Genomic DNA, 26,721 nt, shown 5'->3' on the forward strand with positions numbered 1-26,721 from the left:
CCAACAGCACATTAAAAGGATCATACACCATGATCAACTGGGGTTTATCCCAGGAATGCAAGGATTCTTCAATATACACAAATCAATCAATGTGATACACCATATTAACAAGCTGAAGGATGTGCTAAAGCATTATGCTAAGTGAGATTTGTGACAACATGGATGGAATTTTAGCACATTATGCTAAATGAGATGTCAGACAGAGGAAGACAAGAACTGTATGATACCATTTATATGTGGAATGTAAAAAAGCCAAGTTTTAAAAATAGAATAAAATGGTGGTTACCAGGGAACGGGAGGACAGGATGGATGTTGTCTAAGAGTATAAACTTACAACAAGTAGAAAATATGCCCTGGAGATGCACAGATCAATGAATATAGACAACAACATTGTACTATAATAATAAAACTTGCTGAGAGACTAGAAACTATTCCAACTACTAAAAATAAAGAATAATTATGTAATGTGATGGAGGTGATAATTATTCCTATGATGGCAATCATATTACAATATATTAATGTACATCTTAAATTTACACAAAGTTATATGTCTAATATGTTTCAAAAAAAAGGTTGAAAAGAAAATATAAAAGACATGAGGAAATAATCACAGATTTGGGGTAATAAAATGCTAAATGACTACTATGTCCTATCACAACATAGTAATTTAAAACATACTGGTATAATTGACTATTCATACATTCACATGTACACACATCACCAATATGGACTCAGTTAAATGTTTATTGACCTATAAATATAGTAGAAGTGGAAACATTTTTCATTAAAGATAACCTCCTACAAAAGGTGACAGACCTTGAAAATTGTATATAGTAAATGATAATACCTTGCTAATTTGAATTTTTTTCAGAGAATTTAATATTTTTTGGCAAGTAAAGAAGGCACCTTTTATAGTTTCTCATTTATGTCTTTGGATATCTAAAAGCCAATGTTATTTTCTGGAAGAAAAATAACCCAATGGGAAAAGGACAGTAATTTTTGGAGGAATACCTGTGAATACAATGAATATATTCATTGTAGGAAATTTTAAAAATGTGGACAAACAAAAAATGATAAGGTCCAAAAATAAATATTATTAATAATTTAATGTATATTGTTTCAGATATGTGTGTGCACGTGCATGTGTGTCTATGGTTATATTTTCTATGGTATATTTGGTGGCTGAATAATATTCTGGGATGTAGATATATAAATATACTATCTATTGCTTCTTGGATGTGGCATCTCTCTCTAATTTTTATGGTATACTTTTTACCTTTCTTAAAAACTTATCATAACCATTTTTAATAAGGCTTATGTCTTCCATCAGCTATTTACAAACCATGATTTCTGCATTGAGTGTCTTTGGATGAAAATCACGGGAAAAGTCTATGATGATTATTTTCTTGGGATAAATTCTGCGAAATGGAATTGCTAGGTCAAAGGGTATTTGCATTTAAGGCTTTAGTATATATTGCTCATTAGCCTTCCAGAAGTTTGTGCCCACTTTTACTGCCATCAATTCTGCATGTGATTCTGATTTCTTCACAACCTTAATACTTTACCAATTTGCAATCATTCTTCTATGTTCCTCAAAATTTTGGAGATTCACTTTACAATATTCCATTGAAAAGATGAATGGCCAACTAATCAAGAACAAATACAACTAGGGCATGAGCTTGGAAGAATTTGAGGGAAGAATAAAGAGCAGAATAACCCGAGGCTTGGGAAAATTGCTAAGGATTGTAAGATCTTTTATGCTTCAGAGTAAGAATGATAAGGAAGGGAGTAATCTACTTTCTGGGCTTATAATGTGATATTAGGAGGTTGTAGAGACAAAATTAATTTTCTTTAGTATCTTTTAAGTTTAGTCACTAAGGAGAATGATCATTATACTGAGAGTTTATTATCAAAGTAGGAAATTGGGGCAATTTTACCTGAGTTTAAGTCCACAGTTTCAGATAAATTACCTCCTAAAGTAAAGAAAAACCAGGAGGACCGTGCCGCACATGACTCCAAGTTTCGAACAACTGAGAGACAACTCTATGCAAGAAGGATTTGATTCCTTCTTCATAATTCCAGGGATAAATAAGGATCAAATGGAGGGAATTATGGGAAAAAATAGTTCAACTCACTCTCACAAATAGGTGCCTTCTTATCCCAAGTGACATCAATGCCTGACAGAAGACAAGTAGCAGAAGGGGAGCCAATGAGTCGATACCTAGAAGCAAAGAATGAAAGATGATTAGACTCTACACAGATTTCCCACTTAAATCACCATGAGAAAACAATAGCAGGAGGATGTTACAAATTACAGGACAGATTAAAACATGAGAGACCTCAAGAAAGAAACCCCATCTCCACCTATAAATTACTCTTTATTCTTCAGGGCAAGCTAAAATTCTTACCTCTTTAATCCATCTCCATTCCTAGTCCCCTCACAACTCATTGCAATATTCCCATTATTAACCATGGGACACTTCTGTACTTGTCTTAAAGGTACCTCAGAATTATTTTATCCATTTGTACTTTCAGCTGAGAAATTATAAGTGCTTGATTAGGAGGGAAGATGTCTTACTGAAATATATACACTCTTTTACACCTAGCCTAGAGACTTTCAAGCATGTGGTGCTCAAAAATATCTACTGAGTGAAGGGAAGAATGATGGCTTTACCCTGAAGACTTAATAAATGAGAGTCAGAGGAAACAGCTAACCATACCTTTCAAATGTAGAAAGCAGGGGTACTCACCAACTGTGTCATAAAATCATTCAAAATGGGTCACAAAATTTGAAACTTCATCATTTATTTTTTATTTATTATATCTCTATGTTGTTACTGTTGAGAAATGTCACAAAAGATACTCAGCCAAGATATTCATATGTTCCAATGTACAGCAGGGCTAAACTTGATAAAGTAAAAGGTGATGGGTGTAAGGCAAAGTCACATAACAGTGAGGTAGTTACTGCAACAGTTAAGAAATCTGTCTTTTGATTACCTAGGACATGTGATCAGGGCAGTACCCATTTGGAGCAGAGACCACTGGAACCTCCAGTATCCACTTTTCTTTTCTTCATTAGTAACATGACCCTGTATTTTTAACTGGGCCATTGGCCACTTTCAATAACAGCTTCATTTCTCAGCTTCCCTGACAGTCGTGTGACTGTGTTCTGGCTAGAGGGATGTAAATGGAGTGTCTGGAAAGTGTCTTCACAGGGATAAGTGTTCCCTTCCTCCATTCTTCCTCTTTGCTAAATGGAGTTTGGACCATGAGTTGAGATGGACTCTCTAATGGAAGGATCCCAGGTTTCTGTGGATCTTGGAGCCACTGTATGAGCCCTGGGCCGTCATGGTTCTTAACATGAGAGGTAAGTAAACTGCTGTCTTGTTCAAGCCCCTGTTATTTTGTGTTTTTTCTGTGTTTTATAACTTAATCTAATCTTAACTGGTATACCAGCTCTTCCCAAAACAGTAACAAAAAGATGGTGGTAACCACATTGGTAGAGCAATGACAGTGAATATTTTGGTAGACACAGTAAGTCACTTTTATATTTAGGTAGTGATTAAATTTTACTTATTGTTACCTTGTTTTTTATGAGCTGTGTTCTAAAATCTTTTAAGTGTGCCAACAAATATTTAATCTTCAAAATGTCTGCAAACAAACATTTTGAGAACCACTTTAGTAAGGAAAGAGGATAATCATCCCTGTACTACGTGTGTGTTTCCTTTCGCCCGTCTCCTATCATACATTTAAATGTTGCCTTAGGAGCACAGGGTCATGGGTATCCTCTGACTTTTGACCTTATAAAGGTTGCTCTTAATGTACTCACTATGACTAAACTAGAGCTTTGGAGTAAAAATGTGAAGCAGGTTCCAGCCTCTGTATTAACTGTAAAAAGCAGTGAATATTTTTGAACATATTGTAAGACACTAGTATGCTGCAGTAGTGATTATGTCGTAATTTTTTTCCTGGATGGATTTCCCATCTCTGTGAATTTCTTTTCCTGGAGCCCACTCAGTTCCCCTGAGCATTAGAAATCTGTATAGTTTTCTGCATAGAACAACTCTAAATTGCTGTTCAAGAGTCATGAGATTCCTTTCCCTATAAGCATCATACATACTGTGGAGAAGCGTGCTGAGGCATTGGAGAGCCCATTAAGTAAGGTCAGGGATGGGAGAATCAAGGGCTAGGATGGTGTCATTTTTATCTTTTCCTATTTGTTCATGTACTTTGAACTATTTAGCAGTGGAGGGACTCTACGGAGACATTCAGTAGGCTGCAAATTACTAAAAGTAGCTCACAGATATGATTTTCAGCAGTCCTCTTTTTTTAAAAAAAAAAAAGAAATTTAAAATTGAATTTTATTGGCTTATAAAAGTTAACATACATTCATTGTAGACATATTTGGAAGTTGTGAATAACCCAAAGATCAAAAATCTCACCACCCAAGATAGCACCACTTGTAGTAGCTAATATTTTGCTATGAATCCTTCTAGCCTTTTTATCTAAAAATATGCGTGTAACCCAGAAGTCAACTGGGCTTAGCTACCTTTAGAAGGAAGAGCTGGTTAAATTGGACACAAGCACCAATTCTACATTTGTAAAGTACAGATTCCCATCTGCCCTCCAAACCCCTCCAAACATTCTCAGATTTCTCAGCCCCCTAAGTCCTTCAGATGACTGCAGCCCCAGTCAACATCAAAGACACTATCAAGAGAGTGAAAAGATAACCCACAGGATAAAAGAAAATATTTGGAAATCATTTTTCTGAGAAGTGTTTAATATACAGAATATATAAAGAACTCCTATAACAAAACAACAAAAAAGACAAACAACCCAATTGAAAAATGGGCAAAGAACTTGAATGGGCATTTTTCTAAAGAAGATATACAAATGTACAAAAGATATACACATGAAAAGATACGAACTATTATTAGTCATTAGGGAAATCCAAGTCAAACCCACTTCAGACCTTCCAGGATGGCTATAATAATAACTTTTTGGAGTTTTTATTAATAATAACTTTTTAAAAATGAAAAATTAAAGTGTTGGTGAAGATGTGGAGAAAATGGAATGCTTGTAATTGTTGGTGGGAATTTAAAATGGTGCAGCCACTGTAGAAAACAGTTTGGCTATTCCTCAAAAAGTTAAATATATAATTAACATATGGTCTAGCAATTCCAATCTTAGCTATATATCCAGAAAGACTGACAACAGAGACTCAAGTAGATACAGGTTTATCAGCTGATTTATGTATTTTTAAGTACATCCTGGAAATTGTATTTTTCCTACAAAATGGCACATTTCATGGATGTTTTCAATTTCATTAGGATAGAGAGGATATACTATTTTTATTTAGTATTGATTGAATCCCTTCAATATCTACGATATCTCCTTTCTCATTCACATGTATTTGCAGATTTGTTATTTTGTGAAATTACAATTGGCCAAATTCCGTTTGTTTAATTGGCCACTTTAAGAAAGTACTCTGAGATTTTTACTTATCGTTTCCCTTTTTACTTTTTATTAATTTCCTTTCTTTATTAATTTCTTACTCCAGCTTCTTTTATGTGTTCATGTTCTAGTCATTTAAAAATTCTTAGGTAAAATGTTTTGTTCATTTATTTGAAAACTTTTTGTCAGATAACAAAAGTATTGACTATTTCTCTAAGGACAGTTTTGGCATCAGCATCCCAGAAATTTTCATGAGTAATATTTGCACCAGCATTCATAATGAACAGGCTGAATAATGTAAGGTTTACCAATATGGGCTGTTGAGGCAGACTGGCAATATTCAAATTCTAACCTCAACCTCTGTCCTGTGAGTTTTGGTAAATTGGTTCATCTCTCTGTCTTAGTTTCTCTCTTCTGTAAAATGGGGCTATGTGTAATATTCACTACAAAGAGTCATTTTCAAGATTAAGTTAATTCATGTAAAGCACTAGAAGAGTCCTCAGGGCTCATGCACTCAATAATCATTCCTTATTGTTATTTGATATGTAATCTGCAATGTCCGTTTTAATTTTCTCTTTGACTAAGATCCGAAACTTGAATTTTTATTTATTCTTGTCATTAATTCCTAGTGTTATTTTTATTATAATAAGCGTATATAGCTGTTTTAGTTTCTCCTATGTTCAAATCTATTGAGGTACACCCTGTGAAGTGATATGCTATCAACTCTTATAAATGGTCCCTAGAAAGAGTTTACATTCTCTGTAAGGTACAAAATTCAACACACATGTACCAAAGCAGCCTCATCCATCAATGTCTTATTTTTTGTACCTTTGCTTACCCAATCTGAAATTTTCAACTATTATTATTATCAATGTATCTTTTTACTTCTTTTTAGAACCTCCTTGACTTGGAATAATAAAAGAAATTGAGGAAAAATAATGCTCTTTCATCTAACCATAGGTTGGCAAAACTGAGTTCTGCAGGCCCCATGTATGCTGTATCACACATTCATTCATTCACTGTCTAGGGCTACTATCCCACTGCAACTGCAGAGGTGAGTAGTTATAGCAGAGATTATATGGCCCACAAAGCTGAAAGTATTTACTATCTGGGTCTTGACAGAAAAAGTTTGACACCCCTTTGTCAAAGCAATCTGCGTTTTATTTGTCCAGGTTAACATCTGTTCCTTGGCTATTTGTTTATTTAAATTTAATTTATTTCTTTTCAGTAACTTAACAACAGAAAATTCCAACATATGTTTTTGCTTAGAATACCATGTATTTCAGATAACCCTACTTTCTCCAAGCACATTCAAACATATATACGCATATAGAGTATCTCCTCAAAATTTGTCATTATTTTTCCAAGTTGAAAACAAACTCTACAAATTGTTTTCTCAGTCAATATCACATCATGATCATCCATCCAGATCACTGAATATAGGATCTAATTAAGTCTTTTTGATTGCTGCAAAATAGTTCATGTGTAGATACCTAACGATTTCTATAGTGGCAGCATCATTTTACATTCTCAACAGCAATGTACAAGGATTCCAATTTCTACACATTCTCACCAACACTTTTTATTTTCTGTTTATTAATAATTATTATTAAAGTCATATTAAGAGGTATGAATGGGTTTGATTTGCATTTATCTAATGATCAATAATGTTTAGTATTTTTTATGTGTTTATTGGCCATTTGTATACCTCCTTTGGAGAAATGTCTTACTCAAGTCCTTGGCCCATTTTAAATTGGGTAGTCTTTTTCTTGTCTTGTAGAGTTCTTTATATATTCTGTATATAGAGTTGTAGAGTTCTTTATATATTCTGTATCTTTAATTTTGTCAGATATATGATTTGCAAATATTTTTTCTCATTCTATGAGTTGTCTTTTCACTCTCTTGATAGTGTATGCTATGGTCTGAATGTTTATGTCTCCCCAAAATTCATATGTTGAAATCCTAACCTCCAAAATTGATGGCATTAATAAGTAGGGCCTTTAGGATCTATGTCATAAAGGTGAAGTCCTCATGAGTGGGAGTAATGCTCTTATAAAAGAGACCCCACAGAGCTTCCTAACCCCTCCACCATGTGAGGACACACTAGGAGCATACACCTAGAAGAAGACCTTTTTGACCCTGCCAACACCCTGACCTCAGACTTCCAGTTCCTAGAATGGTGAGAAATAAAGTTCTGTTGTTTATAAACTACCTAGCCTGTGATATTTTGTTATAGTAAGCTGAATGAACTTGATAGTGTCTTGATGCAAAAATGTTCTTAATTTTAATGAAACCCAATTTGTCTATGTCTGCTTTTGTTGCCTGTACTTTTGGTGTCATATTTAAGAAACTATTGCCAAATCCACAGTCATGAAGATTTGTCCCTATATTTTCCTCTAAGAATTTTATAATTTTAACTTTTAACTTCAAGTCTTTGATCCATTTTGATTTAGTTTTGTATATGGTGTAAGGTGGCTTCATTGTTTTGCATGCGAATGTCTAATTTTCCCAGGACCATTGTTGAAGAGACAGTTCTTTCCACAGTGAGTGGTCCTTGCACCCTTGCTGAAAATCAATTGACCATAAATATGCAACTTTATTTCTGGGCTATCACTTACTCCGCTGGCCTGTGTGTCTAACTTTATGCCAGTAACATACTATTTTAATGACTATAGCTTTGTAGTAAGTGTTGAAATAAAAAGTGTGAGTCAACCAACTTTGTTCTTTTCAAGACTGTTTGGGTGTTCTGGGTCCCTTGAAATTCCATACAAAATTTAGGATGGTTTTCCATTTCTGCAAAAAATACCGTTGGGATTTTTGTAGGTATTGCCTTGAATCTGTATATCACTTTGGGCAGTATTTTCATCTTACCAATACTAAGTCTTCCAATCCAAGAATATGAATGTATTTCCATTTATTAAGTCTTCTTTAATTTCTTTCAGCAATGTCTTATAGTATTCAGTGTATAAGTCTTATGTCTCCTTGGTTAAATTTATGTCTAAGGATTTTATTGTTTGATACAATTATAAATGGAATTTTTCTATTATTTTATTTTAGAAATGTGCCTTTTAATTATCATGTAGTTTGAAGTTTTTATTGACTATATTTAGAAGGCATTGTTCTTCAAAAGGGGAATTTAAGCCATCACAGGTACTGTAATAACTTACACATTTTATCTTGCTTATAGTGTTCTTTCCTTTTATTTATTTAACAATTCCCAGGGTTGGAACTCAGTACTGTATAAAACGAGCTCCATTCTTGCTCTGCTGATGCTGTTTCCAGCAAGAGAGATAGAAAGCTTCCTAGTTCTTCTTTTTCTTACCCCTCTTTTGTCATATGGACCAAGTGGTTGTGCTTTTTTGATTGCCATTGTGATTTTGAATTTATATATTTTGATTTTATACTAGCATGGAATAATATCTTCTTTATCATGTCAAGAATATGTACTTATCTGTATGTATTATAACTTAAGCATATATATATATATTTTTTACTGCATCACCAACTTCCTAGTTGTTGTGATAAAAATCTATTATTTATATCAAGTTTACTCTAATTCCTTTCATACACGAGTTCTCTTTTAAGAATTAGTTCTGCCATTATATTTAGTTTCACAACCATATTAAAAATAACAATTTTAACTCTGTTTAAATAGTTTTGTGACTCACTACTATTTCTTTGATTTCTTCTTTTAAAAATTTCCTCATATTTTTGTGAGAATTATTCTTTTTTCAGGAATCATATCTAACTGGCATATGTTTTGGGTTCTTACTCATGTAAGACTATACATTTGTGCCTTGGAGATAAATGATAGCTTGGCTGAGCACAGATATTTTATGGCATAATATTTTCTCTCAAACACTAATTTCTGTAATTTAGTGTGTGGAAGAGACTTTTGATGCCAAAATGAAGTTCTTCTTTTTCTATTTATTTTATCTCTCGATAGTTGCAGTATTTTTATTCAGTATCTGAATTTCATAAATTTCCTTCATGTACGGCCAGTGCCTCTTACCATTAACCTTGCATTTGTCTTTTTTATTCTGGTCTGAGAAACTATCTTCCATTATGTGCTAATTAATGCTTCACTTTTTTCTGCTTTCTTTTGTTTTTCTCATATCTAGATTGTGTGTGAGTGAATATGTGTATAATTTCCAGTTTTGTCCTGGATTAATTCTAGAGAATTTAATCTTATTTTCTAATGATCTCTTTGTTTTTTTCCTGGATTCAATCTCCTGATTATTGCTGCTTTTTAGATTCCTGTGTGTTTTATCCATAGGTAAATTTTCCTAATATCAGATCATTAAATCTTATAAATGCCTTTCATAGATTCTATGTTATAAACACATATGAGAGATTTCTAGTATCCTGTTTTGTAGCTTATTCCCATGTTTATTGGAATACTCTGATCTATAGAGGAATATTTTCTCTGATTTCTCAAATTAGTCTTTTTATTTTCAACTGCTGTATCTTACCTTATATTTAATGATGTTTTGGCTTGCTCACCACAGAGAGAGCTTTAGGCTTATTCCTGAGAGGAGGTGAGAAGGGGCTGGTGATGAGATTGTATGGAAAGTTTTTAAGTCTCCCAAGCTCAGATAAAGTGAGAAGGGGTGAATATTGATTTATCCTAATTTAAACTTGCTGGATCATAGGTATAATAGCCTGGGCAGAATAGCATGGGGCCAATTACTAGGGGCAGTTTTTGCAGGAAGATTTAATATAGATATCTTTTTTCCTTCTAAGTGATTGTGCCAACTGAAAATTAGTCAACATTCTTTAATTGCTCCCTCTAAGTTGAGGCAATGGCTTCTAGCATGTTTCCTCATTCCAGGGAAAAGTCAAGTGCAAGAACTCCTTTAAGGTCCCCACTCTGTGTGCACTTTAACACTTACATTTCCCAGAGCTGCTGTTACCTTTAATATTTATCCTCCCAAACCCTGCCCCAGGGTCTTCTAATCAGCTATACACCCGCTAACCTGTTAAGGATGTTTGCATGGTTCAACCAGCATGTTTCCTTTTATTTATTTGGCAAGCTGGTCCTTTTTATCCAGTGAATATCTTTCTCATGTACTACCTTCAGCAGAAGCATGGTGCCCTCCCCTAGTTTTAATACAGGTACACATTGCGCCTTCTTGTTTTAGATTCCTTGGTCACATGCCTATGTTGTTCAAGCTACCATCTCTACCCAAAAGTCCTATTGCTTACTTTTTGAAGTACATACGTCAGTAGTCTGGTTTGCATATCTTAGACTGGGTGGAAGGTTGGCATTGCTGTTCTGCAACTCAGATTCCAAAGATAGTGCTCCCAACTCACCCTTTATTACATGAATAATTAACTGTTGATCCAAACCGGGTGTCTGTGTTTATGTGCACCATGCCATTGAAGGGTTCTGGAGGTCTTCCACATGATTTTCCTACAGAAAAGAAGCAGAATTCAGGATGTACAGTTCAATTTACATTTGTTTTTAAGATTCAGACTGGAGTGCAGCATACTGAACAGCCTGTATACTTCTGATTGTTCTACAGAATTGACCACTTTGAGAAAACTCACTATACAAGTAGCTATAGGGCACCTGCTTTTAAAATGACCAATGAGCATCACCCAATAAAGGCCATTTGTGGTTAAATAATCCCATCAAATCACCCAATAAAGGTCATTTGTGGTTTTCCATCCCATCAGCCTAAATCAAAGGCCTTAGATTTGGGATTTTCCTCCTATCTTAGTTAGCCAAGCACAATTCACTGTGACCCACATAATTTTCTTGTGCCCTGTTTTATTCATTTCATGGTTTTAGCCACCAAGGGTAACCCCCAGTGAATGGAAAATTCTCCTCCAATTCCTCTTGTGAGAGCCATTCCTATGAAATGAATATCTAGTCAAGGTGTAGAAATGCAAGGCAATAAGAAGGGATGACTTACAAGTCCACCCTCCATTTAAATATCTTGGGCAAACTTAGATGTCTCACCTTCAAAATTTGAACAAATTAAATCAGATCTCACAGATTCTTTGATATACATGAATTGGCTCCCAGGAAGGGGTTACTCATATCTCTAAATATCTTGGCACTTGACGAGACCAAGTTTTCTAAGCAGGTGATAGAGAACATATTTTCAAAATACCCAAGGAAGCATTCATAATACAAAGATGTCCCAACTGGAAACTCAGACTCATCAGTCAGGACTGTAGGCTTTGTAAATGGAAACTGTTTAGGGGCTTTACAATACTTGAAGACCAAAACCACAGAAATATCAAAGTGAGCAGAGAGACTTCCACCCTATCTCCTCTTTCTCTCCAACTGAGCTGATAGATGGGATCACAGAAACAGAGACATAATAATGGCAAAAGAGTTTCTTCCCCTAAGGTAACCCCTGAAGCTACCTTAGGATGGTGCCTTACAATAGCATCTACCCATCAGGAAATTTTTTTTTTTTGCGGTACGCGGGCCTCTCACTGTTGTGGCCTCTCCTGTTGCGGAGAACAGGCTCCGGACACACAGGCTCAGCGGCCATAGCTCACGGGCCCAGCCGCTCTGCGGCATGTGGGATCTTCCCGGACCGGGGCACGAACCCGTGTCCGCTGCATTAGCAGGCGGACTCTCAACAACTACACCACCAGGGAAGCCCCCCATCAGGAAATTTTTACTGCTTGGAAGACTGTTCACCTTTTTGGCCTTTCTGTTCAAAGCAAGAGTTTTAGCCAATAGTTTCACATGACAGGCCTCCTATCAGGGTGCCTTTATCGAGAGTTAAGTTAACCATTACATCCTCATTTACTGGTGTTAACATACTCATGTATATTAAGACATATTTACTGTCTCTTTTCACTTATTCCTCCCTACCTCAGTCTCAGGATGCCTACCATAAGCTGCTTCTCTGGTACTAAATAGCAGTCACCACTTGTAGTGGGTGAATGATGTCCCCCAAAAGATACAACCATCTAAAACATTAGAATGGGAACTCATTTGGAATAAGGGTCATTTCAGATACAATTCAGGTAATGAACTTGAGATGAAATTATCCTGGTTTACCAGAGTGAACCCTAACTCCAGTGACTGCTGATGTCTTTCTTTCTTTTTTTTTTTTTTTCTTTTATCTTTTTTATTGGAGGATAATTGCTTTACAATGTTGTGTTAGTTTCTGATGTACAACAAAATGAATCAGCTATATGTATACATATATCCCCTTCCTCTTACACCTCCCTCCCACCCCCCCATCCCACCCATCTAGAGCATCACAGAGCACCTCATCCCACCTCATCACAGAGCACCAAGCTGAGCTCCCTGTGCTTTTAAGAGAGAGGAAGTGGAGATTTGAGACACAGAGATATTGGAGAGAAGGCCATGTGAAGACAGAGGCAGGGATTTAAGTGATGTGTCCACAAGCCAAGTAATGCTAGGAGCCACCAGAAGCTGCAAGAAGGATCCTCCTTTTAGAGCCATAGGAGAGAGTGCAGCCCTGCCAACACCTTGATTTCAGACTTCCAGCCCATAGACCTGCGAGAGAACTAATTTCTGTTGTTTTAAGCTACCTAGTTCATGGTTTATGGCAGCCCTAGGATACTAATAGACCAATCTTCTCATTCTGATGCAGACATTCAAGAACAAGGACAAAACAGACTAAGCCATTCAGTAGCTTCCTCTAAGAAGCTAGGTCTTCTTTACGAGAGGGTATACTGTATGCTGCATAATTTGAAATAGAGTCTGAACTCAACTATCTCCTCCTTGGTGGAGACTGCTTCTATTTGCCCATTCAATAAGCCTGGCTGGGGACCTAGGCATTTGCATTTAAAGAAATCTCACTGGATTCTGATATATACCACCCAGCTGGAGGGTGAGGAAGATCAAGGAAAGGTTAAATTCCTCTCATCATGTGTAGCCTTTTCTCACTGGATTGCTCTTCTATCTCAGGGCTCCCCTGCCAATGATGAGGTATTCCAAGGTTGGTGCCACACCCCCACTCTATCCGAGCTTCCATTCTTCTCTTGCCCCACTCTCCTCACCACTCCACCAGCAAGTAGAATGATTAGCATCTTACCTAGTCAAACATCTTGGCACTGCTGGAAATATCTGTTTTAGCCATGGCATGTAATTTCAACACTTCCACTTATGACAAAGTTAAACTCACAAGAAAACACCATATCTCATTATAGAAGTATAAAGGATGTGGTCCAGGTGTTCTGAACCCATTTAGGGTATATAGGAGTGGGCACTGACCAACAGAACCAGAAAGTTCACAGTGAGGGTCAGGGATACTCCAAACCTCATTCCCTTGACTGTCACTTGTGCAGTGGATGGTGCTCTCCCTAAAGAGACTGAAAGTCATCCCTCTGTCTGGGTGGGGGTCACATGTGCAAGATATTTCTTTTCCACAGGAAATGCTTCCCAGAGAATTTCCTGTGTGGTTCCCATTAAGGATAGCCAGCGGATTTGGACAAAAAATTTCTAAAAGAGCTAAAAGTTACATTAAAATGCTTAAATTTTCATCTGAGTCGATTCCACAATTGTGGGATTCTGTGACTGTTGCCAGTTCAACGACAATTAAACTCTTAGGGAGAGTACAAACTACAAAATAAATATATTAGGACACTACTGAGATGCAGCTAAATGAAGTTACATCAAAATCAATTTTTATTATAAAAGTCTAAAAGGGACGTAAGCATCCTGAACTCTTCAGCGATTTAAGCCTTCTGGATAATTGAGGCTTAAATAAACAAAAATCTTCTTAACCACATCCATTTAACAAGGAGATCATCCATTAATTCACCAAGAAGGTTTTTTTTTTTTTGAGCACCTACTATACAGCAAGTACTATTTTAAGCACAAAATAGGTGAGATCTTTTAACATCAAGGATCTTCATCCTAGAGAATTTTTTCCAAATATATTCCAAATATATACATTTACTATTTGTCTATCCATGGTTTAATCTTTTCTTGATACCTTGAGGCTGTTATTCTCAAAAGCAAAATGAATGGTTACAGAAATGCTGCCACAGTGAAATGAAACATTCTCCATACTCCAGTGCATGCTCCAAAGGCTCAGAAATGTTTTGACTTTTGAGATACTTATAGGTTTTACAGTTTGTTTTTATCATTGAAGAAACACACATTTCTTCTTTTGAGCGTTATCTATTTAGAGATGCTCCTTTCCCCTTCTGATTTGATCTGTATTTAGGAAGAGGATACTGCAGCTTGAAAGAATTATGGATAAACTAACTATTCAAAGGGTGGAATAGCTTAACCAATGTTTACACTCTACTAAGTGATTTTAGGTATATCCTTGAGTTCATGGGAGTAATTTTCTTTCTTTCTTTCGTGTTTCTTAATTACATTAAGATTTTCAAATAGCTGACTTTCAAACATTAAAGATATAACTATGGTTTTATTATATAAATCAGTACAATATGTTCAAATAATATTAAAGCAAAGTATTCATTTGAAAAAATAAATATATATCTTTCAGTCATTACAATCAGAAGACGAAGCAACATCCTGGTGATTTAGTGAAGAAATAAATGTACAGGTTGGATATATTCGTAGTGTTTCTCTATTTAACAGGTTACATTTCTGTCATTAAAAAAGAAAAAGCTCCCTAATCCCACTTCCCTTTGCAGCTGTAGTCCCTTTTCTCTACCCCCTTTACATTAGAAGTCCTCTAAGATGTTGTCTATGGTCTGTCCTTCCTCCCTTTCATTGTCCCTTGAACTCATTCCAATTGGGCATTTGCCCCCACAACTCTACTGAACTGCTTTTATCGAGGTCATTCATTACCTCCAAGTCGCTAAACCCAATGATAATTTTCTGTCCTCATATTATTTGACCTCTCTGAAGAATAACACAGTTTCTGAGTCTCATCTCCTTAAACAAAGTTCTCCACTTGTCTTCCAAGATACCTCATCCTCCTGATTTTTCTCTCAATGCACTGGCTGCTTCTTCTTAATCTCCTTTTCCAATTCCTTCTAATCTTTCCAACATCTTAATGTTGAATTTACAAGGCTCAGACCATGCATCTGTTCTCTGGCCCCATTCACTCTCTGGGTGATCTCACTTAATCTCTATTTTAAACTCTATATCTAAACCATCAGCAAATCCTGTCATTTCTACCTTCAGAATATATCCAGAATTTGAATACTGCTTATCACCTCTCTCAGTGTTATCCTGGGCCAACACCTCTGGTTAGATTTTTGCAATAGCCTCCCAGCTTGTATCCTCAGCTCTACCCTCAGATTTACTTGGCTATAGGTATCTTTTGGGCCTTCAGTTGCTTTCTCAATTGAGAGTGCTGATACTACTGCTACCTCATTTCCTGACAACACTGGCTGTCTCAGCTGCCCCAAGGGTGAGATGGGCTACTGCACAGCCTCTGCTGTACCACTGCAGTGGAGGTCACAGTAGTTCTAAATCTAAGCCAACGTGACTGGATCCATGTCCACTCTGGCTCCTTCTATCACTTCCTGGCTTAGGTGGAGTACCAGGCAACAGGTCATGGGTCTAGTGTCCCCAGAGTCTGATCAGGGAGAGAAATAATACAACATGAAATCCAAGGACTTAATAGCCTTGGAATAAACAGAAGATGAGAGACAGGAAAGACCGAGCAGATAAGTTGCTTGTTCTTTCTCTTCTAATGGTCAGTTCTGGTTCCACAGAATCTCTCTGGAGATGTCCTATATGGCCAAACAACCAGCCGTCTTTCTTGTGAAGCTTATGGCCACTTCAATAACACAATCTCTTTTATTTATCTGCTTTTCTTTCCTCTCCACCTCCCTTTTTGTTTTCCTTCCCTTTTGCTGCCCTGGGACTATACCCTACAGTAGAGCACTATAACTCAAACTTTGTCTCTGGCACTGTTTTTGGGGGAATCTCAATCTAAGATACATCCTTTCAACTCAGCTCTCTCTAGAGTAGCCAGAGTGAAATAATTAAAAGTAAGTTAGATCATGTTACTTTTCTACTCATAATACTCCAATGGCTTTTCATCTTGCTTAGAGTGAAAACCTAAATTCTTACAGAGTATAGAGTTATTCTCTTTTATTGCTTCTGTATACTTCTGTATTTGCTCACTGAACATCAGCCATATTGGCTTCTGAGAAATGTCAGGAGTAGGCTTTTCAAAAAAATGCCAGGAACACTTCTGCCTTGGAACTTTGTAGTTTCTGCTCCATCTGCATGGAAAGTTCTTCCTCTATCTTTGCACATTGGTAATCAATCAATTTTCATCAAAGCTCAAATGTTATTTTCTCTTTTTCTTCTTTAATCATTTTATTTTAAGTGGAAACAATTTTTTTTCTGGAATTCCTTTTTCCCCTTTACACAACTATTTTATGCATTACCCTGTTTTTTTCTTAATAACACTTAGTATTATTTGAAATTGTCTATTTATGTGTTTGCTTGTTTACTTGTTTTATATATATATATATTTGCCTTTCTCACTGCACAAGAATATAAACAACATTGGAGCAGGAACCTAGTCTGTCTTGTTTACAGGCATATTCCTAGTATCTAGAAGACTGGCTGGCACATAGTAGTTACTCAAAAAAAATCTGTTGAAAGAATGTGTATATGATGGATGGATGACTGAAGAAAGGATAAAAAAAGCTGAAGTGTGACTATCATTTTTGAAAAGGAAAAAGGGAAAATTTGACAAAGCGTCAGCCATAAATTTCTCCCCATCTGTGAAGCATTTCTTCCCATTTATAGCACATAGTACGTTTATAAATATTTATAGAATGACACACAAAGCCCATGATGTTCAGGTTTATTTCCCCAAAAAACATTCTTTGTAACTATTTCAACAATAAATATTTCTATCAAAAACAAAATAAACAGAGGGATAGACATTAGATAATATCATGTGGTAAAATGCAACAAGAAAATGAAAAAAACAAGGAGAAAGATGCAGACCTGAACAGATATTCTTTCTACTTACGTTCACATACAGGAACACTGTTATTCCAAAGGCTTTTCGTTCCAACAAAGATACAGTAACTGGCTGAGCTTCCCTTTAACTGGAACCTAAGGAACAAAGCAGTAGTGACTGGATGAGAACACCATTTCTCTCTTCCATCCATTGACAGATCTCAGCTACTTCCCTTCTGCTAAAACACAATTTAATGCCTAAGTTAAATCCCAGGTGAAAGAAAAAGCTCAGCCTATTTTGTTTCTCAGCTGATAGAGGCTCAGAAAGCAAAACATTTTTTAAAATTGCTGCTTCCAATGAGGACAAAGCAATAACACCTGTCAAAGCTCAGTAATCAGACTTGCCTGAACTAAAGAAGGTACACAAAACATAACAGGCATTTCCTTAGTCTGGTTCTGGACCTTCAGGAGACCATCTTACCCTGACTGCTCTCTAACAAGCCCCCTTTTGTCATTAGGAGAAACTTTGTCCTCTAATGCAAAGCGTGGCATTTTCCTCTTTTAGTAGACCAGGACGAAAACAACTCCTGATTTAAACAAATCAGAGAACATGAGGAAAGATATCAGAGACTGTTCCTTTTGCCAGTACATTTGGAATGTTCCTGAATGAGACTTCTGACATATCTGGATTACTGAAGAGTAAAGCCAAATTATCTAGGAAAAAGAAGAAAAGGTGAGGAGAGAGGATTCCTTGGAGAACAATCATCCTAAAACATCTGGTTTATTGTCAGACCAGTGGCTCCTGAATTGCCTCCGGGTCTTTATTGGGTGACTGGTAATTGATGCTTGTCAAGAGTCCTTGGAATATACTGAGAACAACTGCTCTATTGTCCATGCTTTTTACCTGCCAATGGTGTTGGAACATAATATCAAGATCATTTAGATTCACACAAAGAGTTAATGATGTTACTTGAAATATGAACAGCAGTCTTCATGCTCTTTCAACACAGCCTAATACTAATTAGATGATATGTAATTATTACAGATTAAAACTACTTCTGCTTACTCTTCTGTTCCTATTCCAAATGCCACTAATGATTGGTTTAAAAATTTCCTGACACAGTCCTTGCATGTCATCTGTCTTATAAATAACTTTCTTTCATATATATGTATATTATATATATATATATATATATAATATACATATATATATATCAAACATAACCTCTGGAATATTTATCTCTTCATGCCTACAAATTACTATTTATCCATTTTATCCAAACACTTAATATTCCACCTAAATATTCAAGTTCTGTTGTTATGTTTCTGCTGTTCAGTATATTTACCACTTTTCCTTTTTAAGCATCTGTGCATGGTCCATCTGATTCTTACCATACTTCCCAATCACTCTTTGAGATATTAGTCTCTTTTAGTACTTTTTCTCCATTGGTCAGCCCCCTTTTTGGATAAAACCCATTGCCCAGAGCATCAGCATATCAGCATCCATCAATGTGGCCCTGGTCTCTTTTCCAGTTCACACTCACCCCTCATCACAAATGAAGGACACTTTTGCTCCAAGGTGGAAATTAAGTGGAAAGAGCACATGTCCATTAGGAAGTTGATCCAGGAAGTCAGCACATGATTTCACTAGGAAAAAAAAAAAAAAAAAAAAAAAGAGTAAGACTGCCATGTAAGGGACAAAGAGATTGATCTGCAAACCAGAAAAGAGTATAGGCACCTGCACATCTGGGAGCTTCTGGGCTCCAGTCTCCCTGGGGCGTACAGTGCAGAGAAGCAGCCCCTCTGAGATCATAGCCGGGCTCACAGCTGTAGAACACTTTCTGCCCAGAGGAAAAGTTGTTCTTGTGGCTTGGAGTGTGTTTACCATGTAGGACTTCTGGAGGTGGCTGACATACTGGGTAAAGAACAGTAAAGTACCTGTCACTTATAGGGAAATGCCTTTTGCTAAATTCTAACCCTTCCAAGGATTTAGAGAATCATAATTAAGGGGGTACAGGTATAACAGAGGAAGTCAAATGATACTCCAATCCCCTTGTTTTACTAATGTGGAAGTTAAGGATAGGGAAGAGATGTAGCCAAAAACCTCACAGCTAGTACGAGGTAGAGAAGTAGAACCCAGTCCTTCCCAGCACAAGTTCTAAAATACATTCATTAGTCCACCAGGCACGCTGTCTCTTCTTCCACTGCTGGCTCTCTAGTATAGAGTCACTAGTACTGGTGAACTACCCAACTCACATATTTGCTAGAAAGGCAATACAATTTACAGCCTCATCTTTAAGGTAGTGAGAAGGGTACCTGAGCCTAAACCTGTAACAGATTTCCCCTTATCTCTTTTTTTCACACTTCTATGATCAAAGTGTAGTAATTACCCATAATGTATCTGTTTGTCCTCCCAGCTGCCCTCTCATTGGTTGTACAAGGCTGATATGGGTTGGTGGAAAAACTGTAAGCTCCCTCTCTGTCCCTAGTATCAACCACAATATTTACCAATCCACTTCTACAGTCCTTATGACAGCTATTGTGGCATAAGAAGACAAGACCAGCCATTGAGAACAAAAATCCCCTAAATAAGCCAGTCCTTGTAATGACAGGACACATTCCTTAGAGAATATTCAACTCAAGGTGTGGGTGCCTCCATTCACAGTCCTTTTGGTGTGTGCTAGGGGCATTAGAACTCATTTGAACTTCAACTTAACCTGTATCTAATTAAAGATGAATGAAAAATCTGTTTGGCTTTGAGCAAGTTACTTGCACTTTCAATTTCAGATTTCTAATGATAAAATGTAGGAGGTGGACCAAAACAACTCTAAAGTCTTTGTCACTATTCTGAGGCTATGATATCTTTCTTCATAAGCCAGTTTCTTTCTGTGACAGATGTTGATAAAAGTAGAATTCTATAAAGCAAAGTTCTGTCAAGAACCAGAGCATTCAACTTTAGGGGCTGACACACTGCATTCTATTCCTGGATATGCCACTTAGTAGCACACAATTTAGACAACTTATTTAACCTCTGAAAGACCAAGCTAACTTCACTGTCATATGGATATAAGGATAGCACTATTTCAAAGGAGTGTTGCAAAGAGTAGACAAGATTATTATACAGCTAACCAGAAAGTCCACATCATTCTTGAATACAACTGAGAGATATTGGAGCTGGTACTTTGCCTTGAGAATTCCTCAATATGAGATTCCCAAATGTCTCCTTCCTTGAATAATTAAACTCTTGCTTCTCAAAATGAAGGCACTTACACACAAGTGCAAACACACATTTTCTTAATTTTGTGTTTCCTTGACCCAAATTTACTCACACCGCTCACCACACATCCTCCCCCCAGAAGCGACACTAACCTCCTGATCCTCCTACAACTCACGTCATTTGTAGGCCCCTTCAAAGCCTCAGTCAGACTCACCCCTGGAGCAGCTGGGCAACTCAGGCCTCCACTTGTTTTGGGCCTGGCATTCAACAGTGGAGGGTCCTTTCATGGCAAAGCCAGGCTGACACCTAAACCTCACCCTTTCATGTAAAGAAAATAAGCTTTTGTTCTCAGACATCCTTATTCCATTTTCAATGACTGGAGGCGTGCATTTATTAGGTGTAATGCACTGAGGGGGAGGGCCACTCCAGATGCCAACTTGATTGTCTTCACTGGTGCAATATATTGACCGTTCACCCACGAGGTCAAACAGCTTCTGCCTTCTCTCTCCAAGATTGCAGTGATAGGTCACCACTGTTCCGTATTGAAAGTATTCTCTGTCGGTGCTAATGAAATCTCCATTGGCGATGGCTGGGGGTGGCCCACAAGGAATGCCTGGGAAAAGGGACAGCAAGTTAAAACCTCAGTTTCTTAAAGTTATATTCAATTATGAATTTTGGTAACCAGTTTAAAAAATGATCAAAATGTCACTATTCAGAACACTTCTGCTCTTGTCTAATATTTGCTAATGTACAGACATGTTTTTACACAATCACAGATTAGATAGCCACAATATTATGACCTCTGCTCTTCTCAATTAATGCTATTTCAATAAATGTATCCATATATTATTATAGTCCACATACTTCTCATTTTAAGTGAGAATTTATATGTTATTTAACTATTTTTAATTCAATTCTTTCTCTGTAGAGGGCATTTGGATTTATTCTATTGGTTATTAATATGGTATAGAATACAATATAGTCTATCAAATAAAAACCAAAAGCTCTGGTACAACTAATAAAACATAAACACAAATACACAATATTACACACGACAAACATAACAATCACAGATTCAGAAGTAATAAAAATAACTGAATATGTGTCTACTCTATGCTAATAATCTTGAAAATGAGGATGTTAGAAATAAAAATATATTTTGCCAATATTGACTCAAGAAAAGGTAGCATATAGAAGAAGTGGAAAAAAAAATATCAAAAACACTAGTGCTAAAAAGGTATGAAGCACAGATAATTTTATCAACAAATTTAATCTAATATTCAAGTAACAGATAATTTCTAGGCAGTTTCAATCATTCCTGAGCATATAAAATATTTCTATCATTTTTGGCATGAATATCAAAGTAGACATTTATTTATTTATTTTTGCTTAAGAAAATATTTAAGAAGATGCATATTTATTGTAGAAAATTTATAAAATATAAATAAAAATCACCTTTAAGCCCATTATCTAGAAGGAATCACTATTAACTATTTAATGTGCAATCTTTAATATACACACACACGCACATATTTTTTTTCTAAAATATCTTTGTTGCCTAAGTAATATTTCAGAGTACAAACATACTAACTGATTCCATTTGAAAGTGTTCTCTCTCTTGTCAAATGCATTCTGGCATATTTTAAACTTTTTTATTAGAACACATTCTGTGTACGTTTATAAGCTTATTATTTATTAGCTTATTCAGTAGATTATTTCCAGAACATTGTTTGGAAATATGCACAATATTTAGATTCTTTTGACTTTTTCACTATCATAAAATAATAATATTGGTAACATCTGTACATCAATCCTCGCAAACACCCATGGTGATTTTTTAAAGTCATGAACTGTAGGATTTCTGGATTAAAGGCTTGCATACAGTTAAGGGTTTTGATACATACTGTGTATTGGCCTGTTAGAAAATTCATTACCACTTATCCTACTACCAGTTGAGTTGGAGAGTGTTGATTTCTTTTTTTTTTAACATCTTTATTGGAGTATAATTCTTTACATTGTTGTGTTAGTTGCTGCTGTATAACAAAGTGAATCAGCTATACGTATACATATATCCCCATATCCCCTCCCTCTTGCTTCTCCCTCCAACCCTCCCTATCCCACCCCTCTAGGTGGTCACAAAGCACTGAGCTGATTTTTTTACATTATCACCAAACCCAGGGTTATATCTTTATGTTCTTTGTTAATTTGCAACTGCTCCTTTCTCTATGTGCCCTGAAGTGTAGAAAGTTCATATTCTAAACAACTCATGGGAAAGATGGCATGTCACTGTTCAGACAAAGAATAAGGAGCAGGGAAGGCCCACGGCTTGAACAGATGACCTGGTATTAAGAGTTGACAGAGAGGAAGGAAGGCACTTTCACTAACCTTGTATTCATTTACTTCACTAAAGAGAACAGTCTTCAAACTGGAAGGTGTTCAACCAACAAAAGAAGAATTTGGGTGCTCTTCTAAATGAGTTCAAAACTATTGTTTAAAATAAATTATACCCTAGGATAAGGAAAAATCAGGAGGAACTAGAAGCTTGGAACATTGTGAGCACCTTTAAGGGTAGGAGTGTTTTCTTCAAATATCAGTAGGATACTATTGCCAAAAGGAATGAAATTTATTCTTTGTAATTCTAGGGACCAACTGTAGGATTGAACATGGAATAAATGGGGCTAGAGATTTCAACTCACGTTCACAAATTGGTGGCTCTGAATCCCAAAAGACAGTATTGCCTGAGATAATACATTCAGCAGCTGAGTGACCAATGAGTCGATACCTGAAACCAAAAATGAAAAATAGGCATGCTGTACACATCCCATCAACTTCCTCAGCATGCATACATGCATGGCAAATCTGAAAGGCTACAATGTGAAAGAAGTTCAAGGACTAGCCTAAACTCCACCTATTTTATCTGGCTTTTCTTATTTCTCTTTTTCTATCCTCTCACTGTTGAAAGGAGTATTTCCTCTCTAATTCCTCATGGCTCGCTCTGCTTAATTTCTTGGTTTCATTTTGGATTGTACCCAGTACCTAAATAAAACAATACTTTTGTAGATCTGCCTGATAATTTTCTTCTCAAAATCTGTTTTTTCTTATATTATTATTGTTACTTAATTTTCTTTTTGCATTTTCCTGATATACATAAATATACATATTGTATATTAACATTGTTATGTCATTTTAGTTTAGGCATGTTTCTTGTAAATACAACAAGATTTGTGATGCTTTTGATCCTATTTGGAAACTTTTGTTTTTCAACAGGGATATTAAACCATTCAAATTTACTGAACTAAATGGTATGGTTGATCTTGCTTTTGTCATCACTTCATAATGTTCCTTCATAATGTTCAATGGTAAGCACATAGCAGTGAATACAACAGATCTGCCCCAAATATAAGGGGGCTTATTTCTGGTGAATGAGATGGATACAGTCCATGCTATTCCTTTTTCTTCCCTCTCATTTGCTACATGAACCAGATAGGTGAACCTCTTTTAGTTGTTCTAATAATTTGGAAGCTAAATAACTGATTTTTTTTCCTTCGAAATTTCATTTCATGTGTTATATATTGGCTTGGCCAAAAAGTTTGTTCAGGTTTTTCCGCTACATCCTATGGAAAAACCTAAGCGAACTTTTTGGCCAACCCAATACATACACAACACAGGTATTCAACCCTATTTTCTCAATTTTGGTGTGAAAATATATACAGTCTACCCATCTCCTATGTAATAAAAGTCTAGACTATGTTTTTTTTTTTGCTTTCTTCTGTTTTCTAGTTTTATGGATATATTTTATGACTTCAGAAATTGTTATTAGATTATGATTACATTGTCAAGTTCCACTTTTTAACAATTAGTTCTGTCATTGTATTAAGTTTTATAACTTTGTTGAAAATATTTGAACTTTTTTTAAAATTTGTTTTTCTTTTGTTTGATTTTTGGCAATTTTCTACCTCACCAGCATTTATCATTATCTTTTAAGAAAATACTTACGGATTGCCTGAGTTTATCTTTTTCCTTCTCCCAGGAAGTATGCTTCCTGTAAAGTACACAGGTGTGATTTTTAGGTCCTTGCTTATCCTTTACTGTACATCTGTAGCCTCTAGATGTGAATACTAGCTTAGCTCATTAGAAACTCCATCTTCTGCAATTTAGTGACGTGAAGGATCAATGTGATATCAATACAAATTAATTTCTTTCGCAGCTATTATAGTTTATTAATTTTCTTTCTGCATTCTTGAGGTTTTTTTCATGATCCCTGAAATACAGATGATTCCCTAGTGATGGCTAAATATAGGCTTATTGTTTTCCCTTCTGGAATTTTTGTTACATGTAATTTGAATCCCAGTACTCTTTTATACATATCTTCTCTTTTCTCTTCTTCATCCTTTTCCACTTAATTCTGGGAGAATTTGATTAATTTGTCTTCTTACCCTCTGCTTTAATTTTCTACAATATTCAGTGTGTTTATCACAGAGTTTTTCTTTAGTTTGACAGTTGTGCTTTTCATTCATATGCAAACATTCTCTATTTCCTAACTAGTTTCACAGAAACAGCGTGCAACTGAATCTTGTTAAAAACGTAAACAGGAGATTTTTCTAAAAGTTTCTCTTATTTCTTGGAAGTAACTCTATTTTGTAAGAGGACATTTCTTCTGATTTTTCAGATTGCTCTTTTTACATTAATTTCCTGTAACATATCATAAGCTCAATGGTTTTCTATTTTATGCCATTGAGAGGTTCACTCTTATTCTGTAATACAATATAAAGAGGGTACAGACAGAGAATTTATAGATTGTACTTAAAAATGCTCAGAGAAAGACAGAAGTGTTTAGATTTACTCTAATTTCACTTTGTCAGATTATAGGTACTATGATCTGTAAGGCCTTGGTTAGCAAATATGCTGAAGGCCACAAGTTCCTTTTCAGTGTTTATCATGGCAGTGCAAATTTAGCCCATATTCTCTAACTGGTTCAGCTGCTCCCACTGGGAGTGAGGTTGAGACTGAGCAAGGTTAAGCCCCAAAACTGGGACTGCTGCCCAGTAAACACTTTATGTCTGACATTTTCACAGGGGACTCTGTTATGGGTTGAACAGTGTTCCCCAAAAAGTATGTCGAAGCCCTAGCCCCCAATCCCCATGAATGTGACCTTATTTGGAAATAGGGCCTTTGCAGATATAATCATGTTAAGATGAGGTCATTAGGGTGGGCCCTAATCCAATATGACTGGAGTCCTTATAAAAACAGAGAACTTTGGACATAGACCCACACAGAGAGGAGAGTGCCATGTGAAGACACAGACACAGACACAGAATGAAGATGGCTATGAGAAGACAGAGGCAAAAACGGGAGTGATGCGCCACACGCCAAAGAAGCCCTGAGGTTACCATAATCTGGAAGAGGCAAGGAGGGATCCTCCCTCAAAGGCTTTGGAGGGAACATGTCCTGCTAGCACCTTGATTTTAGACCTCTAACCTCCAGAACCTTGAGAGAATAAATTTTTGTTGCTGTTCTGAGATACTCAGTTTGTCCTACTTTGTTATGGCAGCCCTAGCAAATGAATAGTGCAGTTATCTTATAAGATCTGCTTTCTACACAGTGGCTCCATGGCCTTCCCTTTCTTTCAGCAATGTCTGCTCTGGGCAAGGGCTGTTTGTATGGTTTGACTATGCCCTCCCCCCATTTTCTTCCTTTCTACCTGGTGAATACCTCACTTTTCTTGTACGTACTACCCTGGTTTCCAGCAAGGAGACAGATTTCCCCTCAAACCTTATCATACATTTGTCCATTTCAATTAGGAGTTAAACACCTATGTTCAAGCTTCTTGAGAACAGATGGTAATAGCCTAGTCCTCTTTTCCAAGATATGACCAGAAGGTAGTATCGCTGTCCTGGAACTCTTGAACCAAGAGATGTTCCTGCCTACTCACCCTCTATTACAAGAAAATTTGATTCTGGATCCGAACTGGGTGTCTGTATCTATGTGCACCACACCATTCACAGGATCTGGAGGAGTGTTACATGATTTACCTTAGGAAAGAAAGAGAATTTTGGAGCCAGGAAGGGTAATTTGTACTTCTGTTAGTGTATAACAAGTTAATCCCCACCTGACTGTAGCTTTCTGAAGAGCATATGCAATTCTGATGGTTCTACAGATTTTGCCACCTTGAGGAACCTCACCAGACTGCCTCAGGATC

General features: G+C 36.3%; 1 protein-coding gene across 1 annotated transcript in view; it reads right to left on the reverse strand.

Moving 5' to 3' along the window:
• Positions 1-26,721, reverse strand: part of CR1 (complement C3b/C4b receptor 1 (Knops blood group)) — a gene marked incomplete at its 5' end in the record, with an annotated part of 113,235 nt that overhangs the window by 38,962 nt on the left and 47,552 nt on the right. Inside the window, 10 exons of the mRNA XM_082612243.1 lie at positions 2,136-2,221; positions 10,768-10,867; positions 11,497-11,677; positions 13,665-13,894; positions 17,376-17,461; positions 18,850-18,952; positions 19,044-19,220; positions 20,737-21,135; positions 23,219-23,304; positions 26,455-26,554. Of these exons, the coding sequence (XP_082468369.1) occupies positions 2,136-2,221; positions 10,768-10,867; positions 11,497-11,677; positions 13,665-13,894; positions 17,376-17,461; positions 18,850-18,952; positions 19,044-19,220; positions 20,737-21,135; positions 23,219-23,304; positions 26,455-26,554 (1,548 nt within the window). The remainder of the gene's footprint in view (positions 1-2,135; positions 2,222-10,767; positions 10,868-11,496; positions 11,678-13,664; positions 13,895-17,375; positions 17,462-18,849; positions 18,953-19,043; positions 19,221-20,736; positions 21,136-23,218; positions 23,305-26,454; positions 26,555-26,721) is intronic.

The sequence above is a fragment of the Mesoplodon mirus genome (genome assembly GCF_964341445.2).
Source record: "Mesoplodon mirus genome assembly, chromosome: 3".
Lineage (NCBI taxonomy): Eukaryota > Metazoa > Chordata > Mammalia > Artiodactyla > Ziphiidae > Mesoplodon > Mesoplodon mirus.